Source organism: Trichoplusia ni, chromosome 16, assembly GCF_003590095.1.
Source record: "Trichoplusia ni isolate ovarian cell line Hi5 chromosome 16, tn1, whole genome shotgun sequence".
In the NCBI taxonomy this organism is placed as follows: Eukaryota; Metazoa; Arthropoda; class Insecta; order Lepidoptera; family Noctuidae; genus Trichoplusia; species Trichoplusia ni.
The window spans coordinates 3,882,154-3,906,497 of record NC_039493.1 but is presented as its reverse complement, the minus strand read 5'-3'; the positions used below and the strand labels follow the sequence as shown (position 1 = coordinate 3,906,497).

Here is a 24,344-nt window from a genome sequence, read left to right as displayed (position 1 = left end):
TACACAAAAGGCAAGGGTAGGATCATGCATTAGTCAACAATGTCTGACACTCTTCGACTCAGTGGCAGGACCTGCGACCGTAAGGTCGGGCGTGCGGGTGGCCTGACCAGTTAACAGGCCAAGAAGGAGACGGACGTGTCGTCCTGCACGTCCGTTCTTACGAGGAATGAGGGGTTGGAAGTCCAACCGGACAGAGACGGGCTGAGCATGTGCGAGCGATCCCGTGGCTCTGGCTCAGGCAGTTGAAGGAGCCCGTGGTGGTTTTAGGCGGTGGGTGTCCGACACACCCCCTCGGCGTGGGTTGAAGTCATTAGTTTCACCGCGGAAAAAAAGGTGGGCCAAAGCTAGAGGACATTGATGATTTCCCATCCGAGAAAAGGTTGTGATGCACAGATGCAATATATAATTTCTTTAAAATCAAATAAAACGAAGCAAATATATTAACAAAGAATTTAATAAAGTTTGTCTTACATTTACTTTTACATACAATAAACCATTTCTGTATGCTATATACAAATGTTCATACAACAGTTATCAACAAAATAGTATGTTTTCGAGACCAAATCTAGTTAAATTGATGAAAAACCTCTTTGTAAATGGCACGTGTTCGGCTGTGTTCAAATCCTCGGCCGTTGTGATCACTGACTAGAATTCGCACGCATTATGGGTAGTCATTTTCATAGATGTTTTGATTTAAATATTTTAATACGACCATAGATATCATAGAATTGCAATTAAGTTATTCGCACGCATTAAGAGAACATGGAAATTGTGAATGCAGAAGAATTGCAAAGTATGTCTATTAAGTACGGGGCGTTACATAGCTCACCCTAATAGGAGAGACAATATTACTTAGATCGATTCTTACAACGGGTATATTAGGTCAACTATTAGCACATTTTATAGAATTGTTGGTAGTAATACATTCGAAAACTGATGATGATGAATCGTTGTTCATCGCCTTTGGCCAAGCAAGAATATACAAGAATACGAAGCATAAACGTTAAACCCATCTTAAACACTAAGCCTTAAGATTCATTTTCGTCTACATTGCGATTACAGAAAGTTCTCGGTAAATACATTTTATGCCAACTAAATACTCTCAAAACTTATACAAGTCTACGATTCCTCGTATTGTGTTCATCGAATCCTTGTTACCATCACATAATGCGTACATTTCCTAAAGGTTATACTGGGATTAGCTAAGCTGTAAGTTCATTAAACTATTTATTTCATCCGAATTAGTTTGGATATAGGTCCCTTAAAACCGGGATTAACAAAAGGAGATGTGTAATGAAAGAAAAAAAAAATCATCAAACCTAAAAAGATAAGGTACTTGTAATCATAATAATATGATTATGACCTATTAATTGATAAAGGTGCTAAATACTGTTCGTCTGTACATGTAATAAATATTGGAAAATAACCAGTTAACAACAAGTAGTCAAGTTATAAAAGTACAGTTTTCCAAACCGGTTGCCAAACTAAATCACCAGTAACCTAAATACAAGCGGCCACGTGCTTTACAAATATTAAATACAATCTACTTGAATCGACAGCGCCACAGAGTTACACGTGCGGGCGGAGAAAATCTCAACCGAACGTCACAGTGACAGGTGTCAGTTTTGACAGCTGTCACCCGCACGGAGCCCGCCGGCGGCGCTGAACATGCAATACCAATCATTTGTATCAGTCTTTCATTCATAAACATTAAGAATACGAACATCATTCACTCTAGCCATTAATTCTAGCGACGAATGACACTAGACTTACGTGTACACTAAAACGAAACGTTCTCAGTGTTGCCGACTGTACATACGTCGCGAAACGTCTTCATTGCGCACTGGGTTTTTTAGGAAATGTTGAAAAAATACTGCGTAATAAATATGGTAAATAATGGGCTTTAAACCTAGGTACTTAATAATTAATTAAATCAAGTTTTCGTTTATTCATCCCTCTTCATTCTTTTGAATTTTAATTCCGAATACTCAAAGCTTAGCACATTAAAGTTGTGAACTATACTGTAATTATATCTTAGAAGTTGGACACTGGAGACTGAAAAGTATCATACTGTTTGCGCATTCAGTAGTGTTACAACAGCAAAAAATATATTTAACGACAAATATGGAAACAAAGAGCAGGGCAAAATTAGGCGTTAATACATTTCAATGGTTTTGTTTTCTTTTCGAGTTATTCCGAGGTAAATAAGGCCTTTCCCTGCAGCGGGTTATCACAGGCTTATAATAAACTTACCTAAATAACGTTTGAAAATCTAAAGTCGTTTCTCTCTACTCCTAAAAAAAAATGACGAAAACATTTCCTAAAAAACAAATGCACAACAAGCAAAATTATAACAAATATTACAATAAATTAATGAATTAACCTATGTATGACGTCACATGGAAAGCGTTTGTACAAGGCGTTGTTTACATCAAACATTTAAAATATACATGCTTGCGTGGTCCTTTACAAAAACCACTTTGCGTTACACCAAATTGTAGTAAAGGATTATAAGGTATATTTTTGTTTGAAATTCAAGATGTCTTGTTTGAATATCCCTTACTAAGGTCCAGTTTTCTACCTAGACATTTAGGTATACAGGTATATTGCTTTCAAAACTGATATAAAACTCAAACTAGTTGAGAATGGAATATTGAATTACAATGTAATATAATTTGCAATAGATTTAAACTGATTATCTTATTCGTCCACGTCTTTATAATACACAATAGGCAGAGGTCTTTTACAATCGTTGTATAATCAAATATTAATAAGAGACTATTGCCTAACGATTTATTCGAATCTAACAGTGGATTAAGTATACTAGATCGTAAGATTCGTAAGATTCGCAAGCTCACCGTCAGTTCAGCACAACGTAACATGCGTTGCGACATGTTCACTTTCACTTCGTAATTTGCATGTAACGGTTAAATCAAAGTGTGTGTTGAACACGTTAATTTAAAAGTTAGTTAAGTGAGTGTCCTTGGTGTCGGGCGGCGGGTATCACGACACGCGCGCGGGCCCGCACGACGTGTAGAACAGGATGTAGGCCGCGCTCGACTTCACCTCGCTCGCCGGGATCTCCGTCACCACGTGGTCGTCGTATTTGTACCATCTGGGGGGAAAGGTAGGATCATATAGCTTTGATCTAGCTGCACATGCTAGGACTTGTATAATGCTATCGGTATATCCTTTAAATGTGGTCAAGAACTCTAGTCTAGGTCTAGTCGCTAAGATAGCCTTTAGAATCTATAGGAAAATTTGATAAGGCAAAATCCTCTTAAGTAAAGTCAGAAAACGTTTTTAGATTTTATAATCCTAAAACATATGACAAAACAAAACACGTCATACTCACTTGCCATATACGCTGCTCTTACAATAAGCAGTATAATGTCCGCCCTCCATGGACCCATAGTGATTGGACACCGCGTACAGATTATACGAGTGATTATTAGGGCAGTGCAGAGCGAACTGCCTCATATCGAGATCTTCTAGAGGGAAGTCGATGTAGGTCTGTTTCTTCCTGTACGCATTGCACATGTACTCCTTAGGGTCCACGTAGAACCGCTTGAAGTGGATGACCAGGACTGGGGGCAGCCGGGAGATGTCCAGCTTCTTGACAGCATCCCGCTTCTCCTTGCAGTTGGGGCAGTTCCAGCCTGGTATCGTCTCTCCGTTGAGGTATAGCTTTAGGCAATCCTGTGGAGAGGACGTCATTGATTATTGCAAGGATTATGTTTAGCCTGTCGTAATGTCACAAGGAGGTGGCGGTCTAGGACTTACGCTGGTGCGGAGGGGACGCCTTAGGGATAACTGACCATTGGAATGCGATGTCCTTGAAAAAGGGCAGGGTTAACCGCAGCCGGAACGCATCTAGGAAAAGATACATATATGTGGAAGAAAAGGTCTCGAATTTTTGAGGAATGGATTGTTCTGCATGCTCGTTCACCGCTTTAACGATTTCAAATCATTTATCTCAGGAAACCTTACAGAAAGAAAATTATAAAGAAAAAAAGAACAAGTGCTTTGAGCAAAATAACTTACATAATCAGGCTAAATACTACTAGATTCTTGTTATCAATCTCTCGGGGTATAAGTTTGGATGTTTGACCACCACAAGTACCAACTTAATTATTATAATTTTCTTTGCTAGCCCTACAAATATATAACCACAACAATTTCTTAGCCTAAACTATCCCACCGTTGGACAAAGGCCTCTTTCGCATACCAAGAACGGGCGACCATAAATCACTACGCTTGCTATTGTTCACGAACCCAGATTCCAATATTCAGAATCCATGTTAAGCACACAATAGTAGTTCTAACTTACGCTCAAGGTACACCGGTTAGCATTCGCCGGCAGTTCCAGCGAGAGGTTCGAGAAGGACTCGTATGTGACGCTCTGCTTGCCGCAGACGGTGCAGCGGACAGTCGACTTGATTTGGCCGTAGAACAGCCGCAGGATCAGGCTCTCCTTGGACTTGGTGTACTCGTGCCACGCCTTCTCTGAGGGAGGGAGGCTGTCCTGGAGGGGGGGAAAGGATTATTTAGAAACAAGAAAGAAGGAAGTTTATTTAAGGAATACTTAACCGTAACTTGATTACCTTTATTAACTCCTTATCACAAACTTTTGAGAATAGAATTTCAATTTTTATCCCGTTTTGACTATACATCTTGCCTCTTTGATCTGCATGTTTTGAAACCACCTAATTATGTCATCAGCCTATTATGATAGCATAAATTGTACGGCCTGCTCTTGACCACTAATCAGTAACAGTGCGACTTAGGAATAAGTCGACAGGTTCAGGTAGGATTCCGCCCAACTTTATTTAAGTTTTATCGCCATGTATCCATGGTCCCTTTTCATTTTAATGACAATGCCAGTTTGAATGATCTGATGGTTTTCTCCACTTGTGCACGAGTGGGTACAGTACCTTGTGCGGCGGCACGTTGATGGTGAACTGCAGGTCGAGGTGCAGCCAGTCCATGAGGATGGTGAGGAACTCGTGCGAGTCCTGCTGCTCGCAGCCGCGGAATGCGCGCTGGTGCTTGCCCACCTCGTTCTATACAACATAATATTTTCATTAAAAAAATGGATTATTATGAAACCGGATGAAAGAAGGATAATAGGAGTGTCTTTTTTTGGCCAGAAACTCGAACGTTAGAGAGAAGACAACTAAGACTTCATCAGAATTGTACGTCACGTTTCAGAAAAGCATGGAAGGAACAAAGAAATTTCCAATTCCTACATCCTTAGTAGATATTCAACTGGGAATTAAAAGCAACTCTAAAGTAAACTACTCATTGTTAAACAAATGTCACGTATATGCTTGAGCTGATGTGCTGGTGTGGTACTCACCCTCAGGTCCCGGGTGGCGATGAACCGGTACTGTCCGGACCACAGCGCGCGCACCACCGCCGCCAGCTCTTCTGCTATCGCGCCGCGAGTGCTGTGGGACCTGCACACATACATGTACATTACGCTACTGCATACTGACACTTTTTGTAGGTCTAATTTCATTGGGCAACACAATTTTTTTTTGTTAATCTTCATGAACACCCACTCCCTCGGGGGAGGAAATGGGTAGTGTCAGACTCTTACTGAATAAACCTGAACCGCCGTCCTACGTCATCCGCGTCTTTGTGTCGGTCTATGACAATGCGATGCAATCCTTCATACACCGACCGCAATCCTTCCACCGGCCAGTAGTGTGAGCCGGTGGGTACAATGGACACCATCAACACCCAGCATTTTACTTTCAATGCATTGACTAGCCTGTTAGTCTAGTGGTTGTAGCCCTGACTGTTATAATGGGTTCAATTTCCACCCTGGGCACTTTGCACTTGGCTCATCGCACTAGCTAAGCTAACGAAATCTCTGACAAATCACGTTTTATGTCGTAGGGCTCAGGTAATACTATTTTCCGGGCAAATTTTTGAAATTTTTCGCTATGGTCTTAGTAAAAAGAAGGTCTCCTTTATTTCTTAACGAAATAAACAGTACCTTTGAAAAGCCTTTTCCTGTACTTTTTGTCACTTTAAATAGATTGTGTATATAGTTACCTGTTGACATGTTCCAAGTACTGTCCGTTGCAGAAGTAGGTGACGAGTATGGCGGTGTTGTTGAGGCACTGGATGATGCTGTTCATGTAGCACGTGTTGCCGAGGTTCTTCAGACCGGTCAGCCCTCGACCCTGAGTGGAAAGGGAGCTGTTAGCTAATGGAGATTTTTTTAAAGACAGGCTTTTTTAATAGAGACGAATACGTAAACGGCTGTGTCTATAAGATTTCGTTACGAAATAATTTTTATTACATTACGATTTTAGTCGATAAAATTGAACATGACCAAAAAAAAACTTACGCAAAAGTAGAATACAAACAAATTGAACTGAGGAATATGAGTCAGCGTTAAAACTAAAACATCTGCAAACCACCAATTACCTATTCATATTTAATACAAAAAATCCATCCACAATAGCTCCGTAAACACTCGAAACACAATTATATTCGCTATAACTCCATAATACTCCGTTTAGCTATGAGCGTATACATAATTCAACCCCACGGCCGATGGCTATCACGCCAAAGCTAAGGTCGGGGGTCAACCTCAAGGACAAGTTCAAGACTGGACGGTAGCTGTTTCGCGGCGCTTAAATAAACCGGCTTTATATAGACTTGGTGATTGATCGAGGGTGAATGCAGTTTGGGGTGGTGTTTATAGCTAGTTTGTGTGATGGTAAAGAGTAAACGAAAGAAAATGCAGTCACATTTTGGAAATAGCTTTTCTTTGCTTGTTTTAAGGTGTAAAATTTAATTATTTGAAATTATTAAGTTTAAAATAAATGTTTAATGTAGGTATTTATATAATTTAATATTTATATCAAACACTTTAAGAGATTAGATCCCATTGTGTCAAGAAGATGTTTTTTTCGAATTGTGAGAAAATTTTTGCTCTCCAGACAATAATTCAATACGGGTCACTCAGAATTAACATTATGAATTTTAAATAACCGAATGTTCGTAGAGAATATTTATGTTTACATAAACATAAAAACATTACTGCTAGAGCAAACCTAAAAAAAAGAATTGATAAATATTTTTTTTAGAAGTATTAGATATTCTGAACCAAAAAATTACACTAAGTGCAAAATTTTCGTTACTTTACGTGGCACTGTATAGCAGGCATTGAATTTATTTTAAATTCAGCTGACGGTGTTAGCACCATACATTTTCTATTATTCAAATAGCACATTCGAGGATCGCGTGTTCTCTTTAACTTATCCAATGGTTTTGTTTCGCTCTATGTTAAATTGGCAACGCTATTTGCAGTCTGCCAAGCTATGTTATTGTAGTATTGTAGTGTGTCCAAACACGCTGGTAAACAATAGAACAGTAACTATTTTCTAAGTTTTCCTAGTCTTTCGGAAATTATAATTTGTTACACGATGTATATTTTTTGGGAGATTGCTAGTTTTAGATTGTATTTGTTTTCACAATTTGACATTATATTTTAGAGTACAGTTTTAATTATATTTGTGATAAAGTTGGTTTGCAGGTGTTTCGCATCGCCTTATTCATTGTAACACTATATTAAATGGTTTAATTTCTGTAGCATATACAATTTTAATTTGATTTTACAGCATGGTTTAAATTGGCGTTTTGAGTGTCGAAATTAATTATAACTCTATAACGGATTCATTTCTGTTGATTATAACATTTTCATGATAACTCTTTCAGTGATAGCACTATATTATTAGTTACGTCACTAGACTAAATAGCATGGGGTAATTCAAGTAGAAGTATTCAAGGAATAAACACAGGACCATAATTAACTACCCCTTGACGACATGGGAATTCATAAGACTTTCTCTTTCTCTTTTTAAAAACGACTCCCGCATTAAGGAATTTAATCCTTGTGTCGTGGGGGGTTTGTACAAACACACAAATCACATGTATAAAGACAGCCAGACTCAGAACAAGCATTCGTGGTTCACACAAATGCTTGTCCTACGCGGGGATGGAAACCGCGACACGGTGCGCACAGTGGGTTTGGTGTGGAGACCTCAACCACTCAGCTATCCGTGCAGTCAGATGTGCTTGATAAGGTCATTATACTCACTCGTCTAAACAGCCAGACAATATGGTTCTGCGAGTACTTTAGCCTGACTTTAACTTTGAGCACCATGTTAGCGGCGTCCAGCGGGATGCATCGCCGGTCGTAGCGGAGTATCTTGATTAGTGCACTGCACTTGGTGATAGCAATCGCACTGGGTTTCAGTGACTCCTTATACGGTATGTTTAAGATTAAGCTTTAATTTGTTGTGATTGTCAATTAAATCAATGTCTTTTTGATGTTTGAAGCCTCTTCGTCTTCTTTGTTATGTCTTAATATTCTCTTACTTCTTACTACTTAATTATTACTTGCGAGTATCTGTTCTTATCCTCAGTCAAGTTTGAAACAGCTTTTTCTGGTGCTAGTTTATTTTATGATTTTCTTCTTTTATAAAAGCAAATTAGTTGCTTTTGAGTAGAACTTATTGAAGTTCTTAAAGCTTGCGTAGAAATATTCTGGCAGGTACTATATTTCCAAGGAATTGAAAGTTTCCTGAGTATTCCATGTATAGAAAACCTTTTATCATTTAGAGGACTTAATTCTTGGGTTTTACAGCTCACTCATCTGGTCTATTAATATCCAGTAACAGCTGTTCGAAACAGCTCGATATTATCTCAAATTAAATTTATATTATATTCATCTCACAAGTTAATATAACTTGAAAATATACTCTTAATAATCTTCATTAGTAATCAAACAATTAAAACATTATTTAAAACTCACGCACACAAAACTAGCCGACTATAACGGACAGCAAACTTATACTATTTAGATCACAATAAACATTCACAGGAAAAATTAAAACACACATTTCTTAGTAACATTGAACGTCTTGACTTCAAAGTTTTGAATATCAATTGTCGCGACCAAACAATAGATTAGACTTCGTGTATCGAGACAATGGGAAGAGCAAAACTAGGAGAACTATTAGATAAAACATGAATACTGTGGATAGTATTGTCGGTAGCATTAGTAATAACTTAACACTTTTATTTTTTGTTTGTATTTTTCGCGTTGGAATGCGTGCGGTCTTGTTGACGGTCGCGGTGGTACTGAGCTCACGTGGACGCTCGCCTTGTCTAAGAGGGGTGGGGGTGGGTGGGTGGCGAGTCTTAACGTGTGTTTTGTATTAAAATGTTGGCTTGTAATTAGCATACTGTTGTATCGTAGTTGTGTTAGGTATAAAGCCATAAAGAACATAATTAGTGAGCACGTTTTTGTTACTTGAGATATTAAATGCAACAGTTTCGGGATTAAGGCGCCTACCGGTTTAGAGAATGCTATGCTACGATTTCATTTGCTACGAGATTCATAATTTGCTTTCCCTCTATCAAGTTAGGTCTACGGACGTCTACGGAGCTACGAGGGGCTACGAAAATTTACAATAAACGATTTTTTATTATTATTTCAGACATGCTTATAGATTAAATTTCCTGATAATAGAAACGGTGGGTGTACCTAGTGCTAGGCTAACAACAGTTCGTATGATTGATAGACGTAGTCTGCATAAGGGTGGGGCCAGACGCATTCATCAAAACACACCGAAAACTAAATAGAAATGTTAGCTATACAGTCACAACATTCAGCCATGTTTTTGCAAAGTCATTCTTATTTTACCCAAAGGGACTTTTGGAAGAAATATCAATAAAATAACATATATTTACAAAACATGAATTTTGTTTTTATATTTTGCCCGGTTTGTGACTCTTTTACATGTAAGAATGAAATTGTCCATTTTTATAATGTTAATATACAAATTCACTCAGAAGAAAGAAAACTGTAGTTGTGTAGATCACGGGAAGCCGTATTTAACGGAATTGCTCTACATGAACCTTTAGTCGGCTTAACTCGGACGAAACAGTCTTATAGGAGTTCTATTGCGATAAAACAAATCGGCTGCGATACTAAGTACCCTTCTGTTATTTCTGTCTCCTAGGACAAATATTTAAATTATTTTGTATATTTATACTAATATCTATACTCTATACTAATATATGAAGCTGAAGAGTTTGTTTGTTTGGACGCGCTAATCTCAGGAACTACTGGTTCAAATTGAAAAAATATTTTTGTGTTCAATGGAACATTAATCGAGAAAGGTTTTAGGCTATATAAAATCACGCTGCAAATAATAGGAGCGAAGATACAATGGAAAATGTGGCAAAAACAGGGAAAAATATTCATCTTTTAACCACGCGGACGAAGTCGGGGGCAACAGCTAGTTTTTTTTATAAAAACTATGACTGATGTTTTCAACCCACTTAAAAAGAGGAGTTTCTCTATTTATCCGTATTTTTTTGTTGGTTACCTCTGTGGCTATTTTTTATGGTTATGTATCTATTGTAACTGAATAACACCTATAGGGAGTAAACTACGTCAGTCGACTTAATTTACATCAAGTTAGCACCTCTGATCAGCCTCATACATACAATAATATAATATAGGCGGGTGGTTTGATACAACGGGACTGTCAGCAACAAAATTCTTTGAACCCTATCAGATGAATAAAGTTCTTGAAGACTGAAACGAATGAAAGATGAAAATAGAGGCTTTTTCCCAGCAGTGGGATATACTGAGCTAAAAATAATAATAAGGCTGTACCGTGCCATAGCCTTCCGGCAAATCTTAGGAACTGGCCTACATAAAATCTTACTGAAAAATAGCCGAATTATTTTTACACTTATAGTACATAATAGTTCTGCATCTACTTTGGATTCTTCACGATTGTTTTTCCCATAGAGCTAGAATGAAACTCTAGAATCTTACTGAAAAACTCAAGAAAAATATTTTAGATGTTCTCAAAACAATCTTAGGTACATATTTCTTTAGTTATTGGTAAATTTAATTTAGTTTCTCGTTTGTGTTTGCTGACTATACCACCACAGTACGTATGCGATGTGAATAATAGTTTCCGCGGCCTCGGGTTTATTAGAATTTAGTTTAATACCCAATGTTATACCTGCTGGGGAATAGGCTGAATATTTATGAGGATAATCTTTATAGTTATATGTATATTTTTACACCTGTAAGAGAGAGTTGTCAGATTGTAGAAATATTTTGGGAAAGAAAAAGGAATTGGTATTTATGAACATTCTTGTATATTGCGGTAAGCTTAATTCATATTTTTCAAAGATTTTTGCGAATATACAAAAACTAACAGGCCGAGTCTCAAATGTTGTCAAAAATAGACAAGTGGTAATACATAAAATAGTAACAACGGTATATTAAATAGTGATTGTCAGCATCGTCCGAAAAGAAAGAAAATAAAGATAGGTATAAACTACGAATTTTTACCTTATCAAATTGATTTCGGTGACATTTTCAGAACCCTGTCAAAAAATTCGTAGCAATGCATCTTAATTAACCTTTCCATTCTTTACTTCAAGATTAATTAACCAGCTGTAGTGTGATAGGTCATTCTGTCGCGTGCACAAGTCCCTCTGTACCTACAGACTAAGAGTTTTATATACATGTATATACCTACTCGTTTGTGTGACATAGTAATTGAGGGCTGCACTTAAGTTCTGAACATCAAGAACTAAAGGTTACAGTTCAAGTTCACAGCAAGTACTTCTTGTATAAGAGTGCAATTATGAAACCGGTTTGTAAAAATGTTTTGTAAGGTAATGAGAATATTTATCATTATTTTAAGAAAATTGTCAAGTCATTATAATTCTGATTTAAATTTTTAGGATGTCACTTGACTATACTCAATTTTATAATTACTTGAAGAAAGGTTAACTGTCTTGGTGTTTTCTAATACACATTTTAATTCAATGAACGACTGATATATTTAATGGTATATTTGATTCTACTTATCCTTGGGGACATACTACCAATTTAAACATAATTGCAATTTTGGAAGCCTGACTTGCACCATCTCTCTCTTTTCAACCACAACAATAACATGAGTCAATAATGGATAGAAAACCAACAATCAAAAATCATTCCTCTAAAATTTTTTTACCGCTTTAATACCGAGATTTTCAAGACAGTAACCTTTTAAAGACCACACATGTAGTAAGCACGCACCACGCATATACACACGTGCACCCGAATGGTACAAACACACGAATATTTAAGTGTTGCGAGAAGCCCGCGAGGTGTCCACACGGAGCGCCACGCGATACTACATGTGACTATCAAACGCAGGGGATTTTGGCAGGATTATACGGTCAAGACTGTTGTCACGTTTCCTTTGGAGTTCATGTCTTAGTATGTTAAACAAGCGTATAATTACTTTTGGGTTACGAAAAGTACAGTATATGACGATGTGGAAGGGGAAATAATTAAAAGAAATCTGTGTTTCAAACAAGCTTTTTAGAATCCTTTCTTTGAAATCTATGTACTGTTCAAGACAAATCAAACGAAACCAAACTTGGTTCATTGCGTAGTTTTAAAGGAGATCTATGGCCAGTGACAGATCAGCCCCCACATATGCCAAACATTAGCTCAATTAAATACAGAGTCTCGGATGAAATATAACTTGCAATATTGGATTGCAGACAAAGAGATAAGTGAAAGTATATAAAAGGATACGGATAAAGTATGCTAAAGAGAGAGAGATAGAGCGCTAGAAATAATTTAGCACGCATATTGGCTATCTCCAGCCGATAACCCAGCCGGTTATCAAGATTACAAAACCCGTAAAATTTAAAATTAAGTATCGGTAACCAACCTTAATGTAGCAGACCTAATCGATGCCAGTGGCACCCGATATGGAATTTGAATTCGAGTTATTTTGAAGTGAATATGACTTTTACTGCTATAGCCACATAAAGCAGATTATTAATTACAGGATCTTTTAGAGCTGAAGGATAGAAGCTGATTTGGAGGATGAGTCAAAACTCCTGGTGAGTATTGATCTTGATTTTGCTGTTACAATATACTGTTTATTATCACGGAAAGGTGAAAAGTAGACCATTACATATTATAAAGGGAAATGTTGCTACAAAAAAGACACTCCAACAAAGTTCTTTAAAGACTTTAGTTGAATAGCTTATTTTCCCATATTTTGCGAAAAGTTTACTTTTATTACGATCAATTGATCAATGAAGTCTTATTCTCATTCTATTGATAGGCATATCTTGTACATGTGTAGGCGGTGGGCAAGCGGTATTATAATAAGGCATGTCCAACTAATACAACGTGGTTTATTAGCGTGTAATGGTTGCGCACGTTTGTTGATAGTTAGAGGGATTAGCACGCGTTGGGATTCCTCGCCTTGACTGCGATGCCCGTCACCGCACCCACGCTGACGCTCATTGTGTAGTGCAGGGGAATGCAGTAGGGCAACTTGGATTAATATATCCCTCCCTATCACAGACAGGATACCAAAAGAATTATTCTTATTAAGTCTGTCGGTTATATGATACAATAATTTTTAAAGTTAAATATGAAGTGCTTTAAAGCTCAGTAATAAGGGGGCGAGTAAGTAACGCTGCATGGGGTGGCTAAAAATGTAACAAGGAGTGAAGTCACAGCTAATTACTCTTATCTTATACTGAACCTCCGTGGTTACTGGCAAGAGTCGGTCCAAAGGGTGCTATCACACCCTTTAGGACTCAAATAATTAAAACTCAAAACTATTCGGTGAAGTTAAGAATCAGTGAGAATGTTATAGAACTTGCAGCTATCTTCTGTTACTGTATGGTTATGTACTGTGGCACATGCATTGCCGTGACGTCGCATTGAGTCATAGTAACGTGCGTTCCGATAGACAGCCGCATCGCGACTCATCTAGTACTTTCTTCTTGCCGTTTTTTAATTAGGACTTCTCCCCTTTAGTATCGCCAGGCAAAAGTGATTTTTCACTTATGATTAGTAACAGTTCTTGTGTGACACATGTATTTTACCCATATTCAGATGTAAAGTGGAATGTTGACTTTATTTCTTCGGCTAATTTTTCTTCAGCCATTAGCAATAACTGTCTTTGAAATCTTTTAGTTCAGGCACTTTCAAAACTGGAGACTACTGATATGGGAGTAGGTTCGTGCACAGTTTTTTCTCCACAGCTAGTCCACATAGGAAGCGAAGGATGTGTAATTCTGAGTTCTGTGCTATGATCTTGACATTTAAAGAGTGTTACTTCGTGGAATAGTTTGTATAAATTACTTTACATTTTGATGCATAATTGCCCTGCTTGCCTTCCACACTAAGTCCGTTTTCCATTTTTGGAGCTTAAATTACTGCGACTGGTATCTTTTTCTTGACAAAATCCTCACTTTAATCTGTAATCTTCGTTCGCGACGAGGGTGGAATATGAGGGGCACAAGATAGAGAGCCCTGGACGGGAAAGGGGGGGGGGGCTGTGTCCAGAATGGGGATCTAAAACAGGATATAAAAACCATGTAATCTACAGCTGTACTCACCACATCTCCCCATACTGGTTGGAAGTCCCTCTGATGCAGGTCGCTGGAGGGCGCCACCTTGGCGGGCTTCGTGCTGCGGTCGAACACCGGCGCACACGGCTCTTCCTCATCTGAAGACACCTGCTGGTACACACGAGGGTATAGGAACAGGTTATAAGGTAGAAAGATGCATTCGAATCAGGCATAAAAGAGTAACTTATGGACATTCTTGCCGGTTCTTCTGCATAAGAACGATATATTGGAACCGCGTAACTAGAATAATGAATATAATCAATTCCAAAGAGCCCGGAAAAGGCCGGCTTAAGTGAAAAAAGCTCTAAAAATGATAGGGTAGTTAATTGCTAATATTTTCAATTTTCAACGAATTAAATTATAATAATAAATGATATTAGTTCAATGAATGATACCTACGTATTTTTTCTTCTGTCCCGCAAACAGAAAATTATTAAAATACAGTGAATAGCATTTAGTGTGACGCTACTTGCTAAATTCTAAATTACGTCATTAATACCTTCCTATTAACTTTCATGCTCTTTTCTTAAAATTCCTTGTTTTACAGTTAAAGCAAAAATATTTCTCTAATTTTGCTTTTCGATAATCAGATTTCACGTCATTATACCCAGTTAATATCGCCACGAGGAACAAGATATACTTTATTGCTATGTAGATAAGGATGCGAATACCTTGGCAATGTTTGGAGAGGAGTGTGAGCGGTTGAGTCCGGTGGCGCCCGGGTCTGATGACATCATGTATGAGTCGCCATCTTCATCCTGAACATCGAATTATAATTATACAACTTGATATTTTTTCATAGAGTGCGCGTGTGACTACATCTGTTCAGGTATGTGAGCGGTGAGACGGAGAATGGAAGGCGACATTGAGTGTGCACACGACGTCATTGTCTCTTGCCTCCCTCCTTGTCTATTCAGCCTCATGTATCTCAGAAGGATACTAGCGCACACTAGTGACAGAAAGTACATTTTTGAGTAAGGGGTGAGGATTTTTGTGGGGTGGCTTTAGATTGGTGAAAATAATATTTTTTGTAGTAGAGTTAGACTCGGGTGACGGGACAGCACTATATTTCGGGCTGAGTCAAAGACACGGGCTTTATTTTTGTGATTATGCTTTAACAAAATTAAATTTAATTATATAGGGTGAGAGGGAAGGATCTGATGAATTAGTGGAAGACAATCAGGCTACTATAGGTAGAGCAGTGTGCCGACCCCGTGCGCGGGCTTGTCGTGCGGCTTGCGGCGCGCGCGCGCGCTGGCCAGCTTGCGCTTGCGCTCGGCCTCCAGCAGCTCGCGCGCGCGGTCCAGCTGCTCGCGCTGCAGCCGCACGGCCGCGATGCGCGCGTGCGCCAGCGACACCTCGCGCGCCGCCAGCGCCGCCTGCGACGACACCAGCCGCTGCCGCTCTGCACACAACACATACATTCACTCTGATGCCGACCATCATCGTCGTCATCGGTGACGAACATGTTAAAAGCATTGATGTTTACCGACTGACGGATCAAAAACATACGTGAGGCGATAAAACATCGTTTCCCAGCGACGCGGAGTTAAGACAATTTTTGACATTTGAAAACATTACAAAAACAAATTTTTGATAGGTCAAAATGGTCAAAATGAAAAAAGATATTTTTTACAAAATAAATGCGCTTAAATATCAACATAAAAGAAAACAAATAACGAAATTACGTATTATTGTTACAGTCAGTAGTACCTTCGACGTCAGCGGTGTCGGTCTCCTCACTGGCGCTGGCGATGGTCTCGGCCAACTTCTCGGCCTCCTCACGCTCGCGCCGCTGGTACTCCTCCAGCTGTTCGCGCAGGCTCTGGTTCTCTTGTTCCTATATATCACAATAACATTATTGAAACGAAGGCAGTGTGGCGAACGACGTGTGATGTGAATGATTTTTACTTTTACACACTTAAATTACATCATTTGGAAAGTAACGAATGTAAGCTACGAGTAATCAAGAAAAAAATATACAATAACTCATCATCATCATCTTCACTCTATATTGACATAGGCCTCCCCAAATGCACGTCATCGAGATCTATCTTTGGCATTTCGCATCCAGCTTGCGCAGATCATCACTCCACCGTGCCTCAGGACGTCCAACACTACGTTTGCCGAGACGCGGTCTCCACTCGCGGACTCGCTTACCCCCGTGCCCATTGCCACGTCAGTTTACCTATCCGGTGGGTTATGGCGATTAGTCGATTTGCACGATTTGTCGCTGTGGGATCGAAGATGTGAAGACCTGATGTAATTTCCCAGATCTGCCCAACCTAGGTGAACTTTTCTATTCACCTCGTTATTGTAGTCGTTTCTGCCAACGGTACACCTTGACCTTGACCTTGGTTTTATCCAAGTTCATCCGTAGACCGACGCTTGGCATCGCTGCAGAGACTTCAGAACCGACCAGTTTTCAAAAGAGTCAAATTCTTTCTGATAGTCCACAAATGCTAGACACAAGGGCTGATTATACTCTTCGGATCTGGTCTATGTTGCCGTATCCGCTCCAAAATCTAGCTTGTTCTGGTAGTTGGAAGTCGTGAAGCCTTCGCGCAGAATGGTACGTGAACGGTTCGCTCTTGAAAACAGCTTATAGACGTGACTTAGGAGCGAGATGGGTCGATAGTTCTTCAGCAGGATTTGGCTCCTTCTTTGAAGAACAGCACGACCACTCTCCTGCTCTACATCTGCGAGCTTCTCGCTCCGAAGAAGACAGCATTGAAAAGCTTCTGGATGCGGGTGCGGGTTTACTTCCTGCCTCTAATAATTCAGTCGTAATGCCATCCTTTTCGAGGGTTTTTAAGCTGCCTAAGACCGATCTCGATTTCACCAATCCTCATTTTAGGATCAAGTCGAGAAGCATGCGAAGCGTATAAACACCCTGGAAGTTTTCCACTTCTGAAAGGACTGCCCCCTTAGAAGCACCGATTTCCCGCCTTTTTGTTTTCAACTTTGTCAAGTGGCTTCTTCCAAGATATTGTACGAAAACTTTTGAGCACCGGGTTTGCTCGATCGCTCTTTGTCTTGCGCTAGTTTTTTGTCCCGGAGGTCGTGTCGTAAATGCTTGCTAATCTCATGGTTTAGACCTCGTTTGCTCTTGATGAAGTGACGGGTGGTTTTTCACGTTGTTCCTTCATTAGCTCTAAATTCCTTTCCGCCTATCTCTCTGCCTACTCTAACCTGTACCTTCTTCTCTGAAGATTTGAACCACGTTCTCAAGATTTTGGTCAACGTCATTTGTGGTTAGCACGGCAGTGAATCGGTGCTCAAGATTTAACTTCAAAGTTTCAGATTCAACAAGTCAGTGATCGCTACCGGTATTAAACCTGTTGATCACGGAAACATCTCTGTGCTTTTTTCTGTTATGACGAAGTCGATCTAAGCTATTTTGTCTTAGTTTCGTGGTCAGCCACGTCCTTCTTCATTAAGAAGGAATTCATCAAGAATAGCCCTCTCGTTCTAGGAAGTTAACGAGCATTTTACGCTATAATTAGTGCTTCCAAATCCATGGGATCCTACTACCGATCCGCTGCAAGCCTGTACTCCCACTGTAGCGTTAAAGACCTATAACAACATTGTAGTGGGTCTTAGTGAAGTGGGGGCCTTCGATTTTGTCATCAAACATATTCTTCATTTCATCGTCCGAATGACTCGAATGGGTCGGTGCGTACACTTGAACCACTCGGTAAGCTTTATGATGAGGTACTCTAACCTGTTCGACACACTGGGCATCTTCACAATATCCTTTTCAGAAAGGGACTTTTTGACCAGGAACCCAGCGCCACGTAGGGATTATTGGTTTTACCGGATTCAAAGGTTATGGTTTTCTCCTACAGTACAACCGACCCAAATAATTTTAGCTCTACGTCAATTTTGCCCACTCTGGGTACAATTTCTGAGAAATAAATTTTAAACCACAATACAAATCAACAGACACAATCTTTTTCACTCCAAACAATTTGAATTTACCAAGGGTCGGTATATTGCTCATTCAGGCGAAAAGTTACTAAAAAGTGTGTTTGAGGTTTGGGAAAATTCACATTTTATTCTGTGACTTGTTTGAAGCCTTTATGTTCGGTAAGAGATATTAATCAGGAAGCTGCAATTTTCTCAAAAGGCAGTCCAGAAAAATACTTTCAGTCAATTATACTCGCATTTTTTTAATTAAAGACTTCTTGTGAGAAGAAGACATATTGCGCCTTGCGCCGACCCTAAATAAGATAATTGGGATAAGGGCAGGGGAACGATGAGACTTCAAAAGATTCCGAGTGCCCTGAGTTTGTATTGACATTTCTTTTCAGGGTTTAATAAGATAAAACTAGCGCAACTAGAGCCATCACCTTAACGTTTTTAAAGTGCCTGGAAAACGGCCTACTTTAAATAAAAACTTTGATTTCTGATAATTTTACCAGATTGGATTCCTGTTTAATAAGAAATATCGATTCCAGTGTTCTCAAAAAGAGACATGTAAAAGTGACGATATATCCTACACATATAATAAATAATTTGATTTTATTTCTACTTGTCTGTGCTCACTAACCATATCGTACTGCTTGTTCTCGAGCTGCATGAGCTGTGAGATGATCTCCTGTTCCCGCAGCTTGTACATGGCGCGCAGCTCTTCCTGCACTTCGGCCTCACGCTGCTCGCGAACCTTCTCCCAGTCCTGGTAGACACGTATTGGTATTAGATTAGTTATTCTCTTTCTATATCTATAGGAAGTTGACCAATTTTGCTTGTATCACAATGTTTAAAATAATGACTTTTTGTATAACACTATAATTTTAAAGAAAATAAGATGACTCACTTTTATTTTTTACTTTTAGCATTGGCAATATTGGTCATTCAATTACCTACGTGCTGCGGACTTGCTTCTCAAGGATAATGTTCAAACTCGAGAAGTTTAATGCAACATTTAGAAATATCTAAAAACAGATCAAGACAGATTAGACAATATCTGGTATTCAAAATCATTTGTAATCCTTTTTTTTTGAAGAACCATTAGGAATTTAATCCTAGGTGTAAATCACACAAACGCTTGTCCTACGCGAGGATCGAACTTGCGACACGTCGCTCACAGTAGATTTGTCGTGGTGACCTCAACCGCTCGACTAAGTAGAGTCAATTGTTGCCGGGTACATACCTGTTCGGCCGCGATCCGTTGCATTTCCAGCGTGAGTGAGTTGTCTGCGATGCGCTCCTGTTTCTCCAGGATGAGCTGCATGTTGCGCGCCCGCTCCGAGTACACCTGCACTGCGGCCGCCTGGAGGGGGATGGTAAACATGCTAGTATTTGCAAATGATGTAGACATTGAAGTCATCGGTAGGCAACTATGTATTTTCGTATTAAGAGATTTGCCACGACGAAAAAGTTAGAAATGAGACTGACAGACCAAGATATTGAAAGCTTTAATTTATAGTAAACTCGAGGATACACGGTCAATGGCTATTCCAGCCTGTAATGTAATCTGACATGCCTAAGACATGTTTAATAATAAACAATTGTTGTCGAGTTTTCTTCAAGAATATTTATTTTAATGCACAGAAGTGGTGTTTGGATATTATCGAATCTATATTTGATAGTGTTAGTCATATCCAATACATTTGATGTGTTACCTTGCTAGCCCTATCTACGAAGGGCTCTCCAGGTTTCCGCGAGATGGGTGGGGCAGCGCCCGCTGACGGACTCACCTCTGACCAATTCGGGTATTCAATCTCACCTGTAACAATACAATAATATACGACAATGTTAATTTAAGGAAATCTCGCTTTTATGAATAAGAACCGAAGATACATAATCGCGAACAAATCTAACCGACAAAAATGAAGATAAACACTTTTCTTTCAATGAAAAAATATTCCTTTAGTATATAATTTTGATAGTTTGACTACAAATGTTTGTTGGTTTGGCACGGCATTTTATATACTGATATTAATATTGATATTTAAAGAAAAAGACAGCATGCTGCTGGGGTGATTGTTGCGCCGCTTCTTCTCTTGCAACAAAGGCACTTAGGAACCGGTGAAGGGTGGGCAAAAAACTAGTGCTGTCAAATGTGAATTAGCCTAATTTGAATAGACGATTTAGATTTCGCATGTTTGAGGAGTACTGACTGAGCATGTCGTCCATGAAGTCGTCCTGCCTGGGCGGCTGCGCCTGCGGGTTGGTGGTGAAGGCGGGGTACTTGAGCAGCCAGTCCTCGTAGCCGCCCTCCAGCGCCAGCGGCGGCCGCGAGTACTGCACCTTCACGTCCCACTGGAAATGGAACACTAACATGTAGATGCTATACTAGTACATACAGACACACAGATTATCACAATAAGAATCAGTTTAGTTTTTTTTATAAGGAAAATGTCTTCATAGACTTCACAGTTCTATGGAAGATTCAAAGTACTGGAGAGCTATTTCTTTCGTTTTTATCGAGAACCATAAGATAATTACAGTCTTTTAAAGCTTCATGTGGAATAATACGTGTGATTTCCATAATGTATCTATCCTGATCTTAATTTATTAAATTATTTACTTCATAAGCAGCCCTTATCCGTCCACTCGTAGACATATGCCTCATCAATTGCACACCATCGAGAATTATCTTCAGCTGCTTGCATTCCAATTTACTCTTTTGTCTCAAATACACTGGTCTATTGTCATACCCTTAACCTTAATTCGCCTATGTTTTAGGCAAGTTTCACAAGCCTTACCCGGAGCAGGATGGTCTTGAGCAGGTAGAGCGTCTTGCCGGGTATGACGGCGGTGCTGGCCCAGTCCAGCAGCACGATGAGCTCCATGGCGGCGCGCTCGGCCCACACCGGCCGCGACTCCGGCGGCAGGCTCAGCTCCAACACGTTGGCGGATTGACTGCGCAAGGGGAGGACGAGTATATCATGACGGTGAAATAGGGACAGTTGCGATTTTGGAAAGATATGAAGAATACGGTATTTTTTTCGTAATTCGAAAATTCACATTGTGAAGAGGATTTTTGATTTTTCTTATTTTTTGTTTTTAATTTAAATTCATTATTACATTATACGTTATTGGCTGGCAGCTTGCGACAGTAACCGTCGCAGCCGAAATCGGTAGGGACATTATTCTCATTCTATTATTTATATTACGAGTTATATAATTAAGATTTACTAACATGTATTATTTCTTCAAAAAAATGATAAATAAGTCCAATTAAAAATCCCTTAAAGAATATCAATACTTTTCCACTTACCCAGGTGATATAACTTCTTCAGGCACACTGATACAGCCAGGGAAGTGTATGTGAGACTCCTTGTAGTCCTTAGCAGACCTCACATCCAAGATCATGACCTTCAGCTTGCCACTCTTTAGGATAGCATACAGCTGCTCACTCTTAATTGTCACTTCATCAGGCCCTGAGAATGGAAAGAGGATTTTTTCACATGTTACACTATGGTATTTTTTTATGGTAATTTTGTCTATCATCTGTATCCATGACGGATATTTGTGGGTCAAGTGCTAATCAACATCCACAGCTAGTAGTAGAGCAGTGGTCGTTTTTTGGTGGTATTCATTGGTGTCATTGTAGATTCTGGCTAACAAGATTTGCAATGACGGGTATGAGCCAAAGGCTAATCCCATTTAATGGTGATATTATGGTTTTAAAATAATATTATCTTGGCTTTATAAATGGTTATTGTAAATAGTTTCTCAATGTTGATACATAGGACTTAGTATGCTGCCTTGTGGTATTCTAATTAATTTAACAAGAAAAATAAAGAGAAAGCTACAATTTTAAACAGACAACTATCTAATTAATAAAATATAATTAAACAATAAGACAAATATAAAAATGGCTGTTGTTTTGAGAATAGTTAACATTGAAGAAAATGTTTCAAAGAGTGTCAAAAGCTTTTCCAAAATCTATCCTATTCCTCTGTTTTAAAGTTCAAATTGTATTTCCAGTGGTGTAGTTATTTACCTGGTAGCCCCATGACTTGTGGTGGTTCTATAATAGGTGTAGATTCAGTTGATTTCTTCCTATTCTCCTCCATCTTCTGTTTTATTAACTCATTCTCTTTTATATCGTTCAGACGTTTTGTTTTCTGTTCCTTTTGATACCTGAAATTATTTTGTAGTTAATACATGTTTCAGAATTACTTCAAGCAGTTTAGTCAGCACTTGGAAACAGCTACCATTGTCAAACAGCATATAAAGTTTCTTAGTACTTTGCATTAAGAAGTATTGGTGATTTGTTTATTTTGACTATAATAGGTGTCAAACTACGAGGGGGAGGCCTATGTCCAACAATGATCCTTGATAGGCTAAATTGATTGATTGAGGTGTCAAACTTATTTTATTATGATTGCAGAGCCATTGAAGTTATTTGAACAGTGGCTTTCTCTATCTGTGTGTGTCAATGGACTTCTGTTGCCATCTGTAAATTCCATACTAATTATAAATTAATCAGTCAATACAATATAATAACCATTAAGTGTTACTACGAATAATATTTAACTTGAAATAAATTTGACAAATCGGAGACAACAGGAGAACAGTGATCTGAAATCTCTAAGAATAAGAATCTAGAAATAATTTTGAATTAAAAATACAAATATGGACTAATAATATCTCAGATATTCTAGTAATACTTGAATATATAGATGCAATCAAGTCTGCTCATTATATCTATATTTCTTGCCTACTTGAGTAGGTGCAATGACTCAACAGAAAAACTGAGTAAACCAATCTCGACAAAGATATTATCACCTACAATGTTTATTGTCAAATCATTGTTATATTTAAGATGTCTATGCCTATTATCAATTAAATTTTAGTATTTTTTTTCAAAGTAATAAAGAGTATTTTTTTTATTAAATAAATCATTTTTGATACTTTGATCTCATAAAATGTAAGATTATTGATGATCAAAGAAAAATTACAATGGTCAGATTATTTGCTCTGTAATTAGCATAAGAAACATTTTTTATTTACTTTGTGACTCAGAGCTTATCATGTAAGTATAGATAAGTGCTATTTGAGACATTACACGCAAATAGAAACAGAATTCAAAATATTGATCTCATAAGAAATAAAAAAATAAAGATTTATTTCATTGTTATCATTGAGACAAATTCATAAAAATATGATTGAGTTTACTTTACCTGTCAATAAGGCTGTTTTTCAGCTTTTCAGCGTGATCTATTGCTTTGTTAGGATTCTTAGCACCCAACATGTTGTTAAAGTAAGACTTATCCTTCAAATACTCCTTGTCCTTGCTGATATAAGCTATCACTCGAAGATATTTCATGTAATAAACATACGAGTACTCTTCATCTCCTTTTTCGCGAGCTTCTTCTGCACTTTCGAATAATTTTTGAGCTGTTTTGCATAACCTGCAACAAAAGACAAGATTATTAACATTTTTGTCTGTAAACAAAAGTTTTGCAGTGCTGGAATAAGTTGGTTTACTTACAGAGTAGCTCTTTTCGACTTCAAATCTGGTACATTGTGTAATTTGTCCAAATCCTCTATACATTTTCCAAGGTGAAGTTGTATTCTTCGTGTTTCTGTCATGATGAAATTTTGTTCACCCTCACGTCTTATTCAAGGTATAACCGTAATTTAAAGTCTCCGGGACTACGGAATACTACATTTGTTAAATAAAACACAAGGATTGTTGTAAAAATTCACTGCAAACAAAAATTGTGAATCAAATCAGAAAATGTCAAGTTTTTTTTTAATTGCCAGTTCACAAGTACAGGTTAAACAAATTACTTTGCGGTTAGTTATACCACCTGATTAAGCGGTATCGATTTTCGTTTCAGACGAAGTTTCTGTAATTTCCAGAATCTATCAAATAAATAAATAAAGTT

General features: G+C 38.4%; 1 protein-coding gene across 2 annotated transcripts; it reads right to left on the bottom strand.

Moving 5' to 3' along the window:
* Positions 1-436: 436 nt before the first annotated feature.
* On the bottom strand, positions 437-24,226 carry LOC113501671 (ubiquitin carboxyl-terminal hydrolase 8). Of its 2 annotated transcripts, none has more exons than XM_026882853.1 (19): positions 23,945-24,226; positions 23,634-23,864; positions 22,451-22,590; positions 21,722-21,884; positions 21,207-21,363; positions 20,619-20,760; positions 20,121-20,224; positions 19,649-19,768; positions 19,046-19,171; positions 16,207-16,333; positions 15,705-15,898; positions 15,165-15,251; positions 14,482-14,604; positions 6,064-6,194; positions 5,360-5,459; positions 4,935-5,063; positions 4,331-4,525; positions 3,356-3,699; positions 437-3,115 (listed from the first exon to the last, which is right to left on the bottom strand). In XM_026882853.1, exons 1-19 carry the CDS (start codon positions 24,043-24,045, stop codon positions 3,004-3,006), a joined length of 2,826 nt encoding a protein of 941 aa, XP_026738654.1. In that variant the 5' UTR covers positions 24,046-24,226; the 3' UTR covers positions 437-3,003. The 2 variants fall into 2 exon arrangements, with proteins under 2 accessions (XP_026738654.1, XP_026738655.1); XM_026882854.1 differs by having other exon boundaries at positions 14,482-14,601.
* Positions 24,227-24,344: the final 118 nt, after the last annotated feature.